The sequence below is a fragment of the Neohortaea acidophila genome (assembly GCF_010093505.1).
Source record: "Neohortaea acidophila strain CBS 113389 unplaced genomic scaffold BDY17scaffold_27, whole genome shotgun sequence".
In the NCBI taxonomy this organism is placed as follows: Eukaryota; Fungi; Ascomycota; class Dothideomycetes; order Mycosphaerellales; family Teratosphaeriaceae; genus Neohortaea; species Neohortaea acidophila.
The window spans coordinates 1,260-6,801 of NW_022985536.1; the positions used below are offsets into that span (position 1 = coordinate 1,260).

Sequence of the window (5,542 nt, forward strand, 5' to 3'; positions counted from 1 at the left end):
GGCGCCAGCGTAGTAGGCCAGCCGCATGGCGGAGAGTATGGTCAGACGTCGATGGGAATGCTGTCGTTCTAATGTGATCCCTCGCTCTATGACGGCGTTAAAAGCGCTATGCACGTGTTCGCAGGGAGATATGCTAATCTTGTTTCAGTGAACACTTGGCTGTACTCCAAAGTTGCACATCTCGTGAAAGCTGGGTAACTAAGCGCCATCCGTCTATGCCGGTCTTCGTTTCGCAGGTGCTCGTTGCGTCCTGCGTGCTGGTCAGAACTGCGATGCAAAGTAATGGACTATGATCTTCAACATGTATTTGTAGTGCTCCACCCACACGACGAGAAGACGTCGCCGGCGTTACAGCACTGGACAGTGATCAGACGATATCCTACCCATGCGTGACAAATTTCTGTTACCGTCAAATGGAGTTTCACGCTGCGGCTGACTGGAAGATGCCCTTTATTGTACTCGGATTCTCTTTCTGTTCACCTGAAGGCATGTACCTTTGACCGAAGATCTGCTTCCAGATAATGTTTGATGGCGCCGAGATCCTTGAGTTGCACATCTTGTCGCCGATGCAAGAAACACTGCGATCGTGCTCAACCAAGATGCGGGCGATGCGTCGGGCAGAACAAGGCTTGCGAGTATCCAGCATTGTCCGAGCGTATCATCATCTATTCTGCCGCAGAAACAGCTTCCCCTGCACCACCGCTCCCACACATTGAGCGGCACGCGTTTGATAAAGCTTCACCAGACCGGACGCTTGCGCACGCGTGCCGGATGTAGGCGCTCACGTTTCGCTGTGAACGGAGCATGTCGAGATACTCAATGACTGGACCAAAAAGATCGTCCTCGGCCTCACTGTTGCCGCCGGCAAAGGTGCGGATGGCAATGTTGTTGTAGGGCTCGCTCGCCGCCTTGTCGGGAGTGTTATCGATGAGGACGGTGTTTTGCTGACTCCATGCCTGGGTTGCGACTGCACGGTGCTGCTGGATATCCGAATCCTGCCAGACACGTGAAAGACGTTTGAAGATTGGTCCCTTAGATCGATATTGTTCGGGAGTCATGCCTAGATCATCGCGGCTCCAGATTGCAACTAGCCGTCGGATCTGCTTGGGAAGGAGGAGCTGGTGACAGATCGTGTTCACTGTACCAAGGCCAGCGGAAGACCAGATCATGACTTTGTGCCTTTTCAGAAGATAGTCCAGGAATCGCGCAACCCCAGGGCGCGGTATAAGACTGGATCGACCTTTGGCTTTTTGGCGGGACAACAAGGTGCCATTGGTGTCCAAGATTACCAGCAGGCCTCGAGGCGTTCCCAAAAGTTCGGGCGCTTCGCTTGCCTTTCGAAGATAGTCCCAGGAAGGAGCTGGACGTTCCATTCCGGCCAATCGGTGATGCGGGGGCGGGCGGGAGGAGTGTGCTCGCGAGAATGATCCTCGTGCCGCTCCTCGATTGGCTCCTCTGGAAGCTCCTGGGCGACCTCTGTAGGCGCTGGTCTTCTTCTTTGTAGCTCTGTGCGCAGTGGGGAGGGGTGTGATTTCGTCAGCGATGGCAGAGTTCGATACCCGGCCAATGCCTGGGGCCGGAAGAGCCTGCACATCTGAGCCATCTTCGTCTGCGGATGGTTCGATATCATCAGCATCTGAAGTCCAGTAGTGGTCCGTAGCTGAGGGAATGTCTGCGCGTTCAGCTGGAATGCCGTGGTCTGCGGCTGCTAAAAGGGTATCGTTGTCTTCATCCAATTCATCATCGTCTGCAATTGAGAATATCTCGGCGTAAAATGTCTCGGCGTCTGAGGCTGAGGGGCGGTCGCCATCTCCAGCTAACTTCTCATCCTCTGCGATTGAGGATATTTCCGTGTTTGCAACTGGGCTGACCACAGCCAATTTCAAACTTCTCGCAGCGGAAGGGAGCGCGGGCTGGTTGGTGCCTTCCGCAGCCAAGCATGTATCGTACAGTGACATAGTTGTTATTTTGGTCGCAGGCTGCTAAGAACTCCGCCTAGATAGTGTAGCTAGGCAAGTGATATATTGCGATTGTTTTGGCTTGAGGGTTTTGCCGTTGCTTTCGCCAGACAACAATCCTCCAAACCAGATTTTCCTTCCCGTGTGGGGTAGCTGATTGGCTATCACCCCGGACCTTGGCCGAGGTTGCCCCGCCGCCTACATAGCCAGCTCCACTAGCGTCCGCTGCCACTGACCATATACTGTTGTGCCGAGTCTATCTATGCGGAATAGTGCGAGTGCCTCAGGCGTTAGCATCTAATATCGACATTCAGGGCAACGAAGGAGTTGGTTTCGATGCTGATGGCGACGGAACTAGCGGTAATTGTGGCAATGGTCTGATTCCGAAGATTCAGCTTCACACATCGTGCAAGCTTCCAGACTCCTGCAAACCAAGACAATCCAGCAAGCCGCGCTCCAGCGCTACGTCCAGTGAGCTTCGACGCCCGCTGGCTCGACCCGCTCGCAGCACGAACGCCGACAACGATGCCTCCACGAACGTTCAAAGTCAGGGTTGATCTGCAAACTACACCGCTCTCCTGGGTCGGAGGTTTCACGCATGGGCCTCCTGCACAAGAGTCGGCAACGGCCAACTCCGGCGTCTTCTACTTTTGTTCGTACTCGCATGTCTACGAGTGGCTTTCGTGTCCGCCAACGGAACTACAGTAAGCCTGGAATATCCATGAGCCAACGAGCATCTGGGTTCGATCTCTACCCTCTCGAGTGTTGGGAGACAAGTTGTACTACTTGGGAACAGGGAAAGGTATCGCGGAACGGTGCTACGGCGTTTGTCTCCGAAAGCCATGCAGCAGCGAGACACTGCATACCGAGATGCAATCGGCGGGCGTAGGAAGAGCCTGACATTCCGTTGCAATTACTTGCATATCGGACCGCATGATAGTAAATGAAGTTCAGATTGAAGAAGCGCCGCGGGACAAATGTCTTGCGATCACTTGATGCCCACGGCCATACCCACAACCTCGTCGCCATAACGCTGCATGGTAGGCCTCATGCATCACTTCAACCTCTTGAGAGGGCTGCCTGGATCTCGCAATGACTCTTTCCTGTCGGTACAGCGAAGCGCTGCAATGTTTCGACGATACATTTCTTGGACAAGCGATATGAGTCGAACGCGCAGCAATGCCGCGAGAAGATGATCGGCTTCAGGCTGGACGCTGGGGATACATAGCCAACGGGTGTGCCTGGAACATGCAATTGGCTGACGCAATTCCTCGTCACTCCAAATGCACCAATGAGCGGAAACCAATGTGGGAGTCTCCGCCGTCGGCCCCCAGAACGCTCGACCGGGTAGAACGGTGGTGTGGTTTACAAAACGGTACGATGATCACCGATGCACAACGAAACAGCATCGACATCAATAAGCATTGATTGTCGCAAGTGTCTTCCGGCCATAGCGATGTCATCCCAGCCTCGAAAGAGTCAAACGGCTCTTCATGCTCTCTCTAACATGTATCGGTACGGATGAAACGCCTCCCCGCTAAATATGCGAGGCCTCATAGCCTGGAGTAAGCATGGCACAATTTCTTGATCGTAGTCGGGGACACTTAATTGGCCAAAATTCTCACTGCTGGCGCGTATTATGTCTTTGCAAGATTCGAGAGTTGACTGGGAGTTGAGGATATCAATGCTTTATAGCTCCACTTCTGTATTTGCTCAGTGAGCGAAATCATAGACGATGAATTCTGGCGTTGCAAAACCAGTGGTTGAGAGACATCGAGCCGCGACCAGATCCCGATGCCACAAACACCGCTTGTGAGCTCGTTCGAGGGCCTTGCAAATTTGCTGCCAACTGTAGGTGCCGAACGAGGTCAAACCAAGCTCACGATGTTGTACCGCATCATACGTCACGGAAAGCTCGGCCTGGATTTTGGAGGAAATCTATCAAAACAATGAGTAGCTACCGCGAAAGAGTAGAACGCGTCTCACGTGGCCCACCAGCCGGGATGTTGGGTGTTCCGTGGATTGCAGACCTACCATGAACAAATCTAACAATTGCGAACCCCACATGATATTTTATCCTCGGGTGATTCCAAGTTGCGCTCGAGTCTCCCACAGGAAGCCTACATCGGTGATAAGCTCAGGACGCGGTGTGCGATCAGAACTGCGCCTACGAGAGGCACAGAACGGACCACTTGTTGCGCCGCTGTGGGTTATCTAGGTACGTCAGACCGTGTCATACATGTTCTGTCCTCAAATACGCCGTCAAGGACGAATTGGTTGTATTACTACATCGATCAAAGACCGATTGCCAAGTAGACCGATGGCGGTGCAGGCCAGCTCGTCCACACCGTTTTCCAACTAGGAACGCGCACAGGATGACGTGCGTAGATTCATTACCACCCTTTATCAACGTTCGCGGCCCCCTGCACGAGTAGACTTGCCATGACGAGACGGTAATGCGTACGGAGTTCCTGGAGAAGGAAGTTTACGACCTGGAATGTGCCTAAGCCGGGCAGCGACTTCGGCTTGTATCATCCATCTGTGTCTGCACGTTTGTGGGTGCAATCAAAGTTTAGACGTTGTATATTGGGGCAATGTGGACGACGCTCTGCTTACGATGTTGGTAATGAGCTTTGTGACCCGCTCCAGAGAAACATACGCTTCGCTCAAGGACAGGTTTTTAAGCATTGTCTGCTTGCTGTGCTGCGTTACGCAACACTTGCTCCCAGTCGCCGAAGTCCAGTGGATTCCATAGTCACCAAACGAGACGCGAGCAGATGACAAGCCGCCATGGTACCACTCCAAAAGGATGAGTTGAGCTGCAATATCGTCGCCGGGCAAGACCGCGAAGAGAAAATTGAATCTGCCACACTACTGATATAAGACCCGCTTGCTTGGGACGCGTTTGGGGGTGATCCAGCGAAGGGTTGGAAGATCAATGCCAGAAGAGATGATGGAGAGGGGGAGAGCATGACGAGCGAGAATGTGACCCACGAGAGCGAAACTGAAGAGCCCATGATGGGCGGACATGTGCAGACAGCCACAAAAACTTAAGGACCAGTCAACCATTGCAATTGCGGTATGATGTAATCCCCTATAGTTGCAAAATCAGCTTGTACGACATTCCTCCTGGCAACTAGACATACTGCGGCGGCATTTCATGGATATCTATTGGTTGGGACTTTAACTTGGAACTACGTCTCACGAGGTTTGATTGGCTCGCACCTCCACTCTCAAAATCACGTCGCTGCACATAATTCGGAATCGTGACTAGACACACTGAAATGGTATCTGACTCACTGTGATTGGCTGCAATTCTGCACAAGCTAAGGATCCAAGCAATTAGTAAGCCTGCGCGCATCACCGAGCCTCCGCAACACGCCCGTTCTTCCATTCATTATAACCTGAATTCGCACGATTTCTTTTGAAGCCGTATGCTGCTCAGCCTTCCGCATTTGGTGCCTCATTTCGAGGCCTTGACACGATAATATGTTCATGATCTCCATTGCGTCCGCCTCTCTCTTGATCGAAGGGATCAAACCCTTTTTAACGATCGCTTTCAACCAAGTTCTTACGCTACTTGT

General features: G+C 52.6%; 2 protein-coding genes across 2 annotated transcripts; both read right to left on the bottom strand.

Moving 5' to 3' along the window:
- Positions 1 to 767: 767 nt before the first annotated feature.
- Positions 768 to 1,364, bottom strand: BDY17DRAFT_234765 (HAD-like domain-containing protein; the record flags this gene model as incomplete). Its single annotated transcript, XM_033730277.1, has 1 exon — positions 768 to 1,364. A coding segment is annotated over one exon (597 nt), but the record flags the coding sequence as incomplete, so codon positions are not given.
- Positions 1,365 to 4,558: 3,194 nt separating this feature from the next.
- BDY17DRAFT_306391 (uncharacterized protein) lies at positions 4,559 to 4,997 on the bottom strand. The gene has a single exon (XM_033735022.1). The coding sequence runs from the start codon at positions 4,973 to 4,975 to the stop codon at positions 4,667 to 4,669; it is 309 nt and encodes a 102-aa protein (XP_033585000.1). The 5' UTR covers positions 4,976 to 4,997; the 3' UTR covers positions 4,559 to 4,666.
- Positions 4,998 to 5,542: the final 545 nt, after the last annotated feature.

Excerpts from the sequence above, each read along its gene's own strand:
- BDY17DRAFT_306391 (XM_033735022.1), bottom strand. The coding sequence starts at position 4,975 with ATGGGCTCTTCAGTTTCGCTCTCGTGGGTCACATTCTCGCTCGTCATG.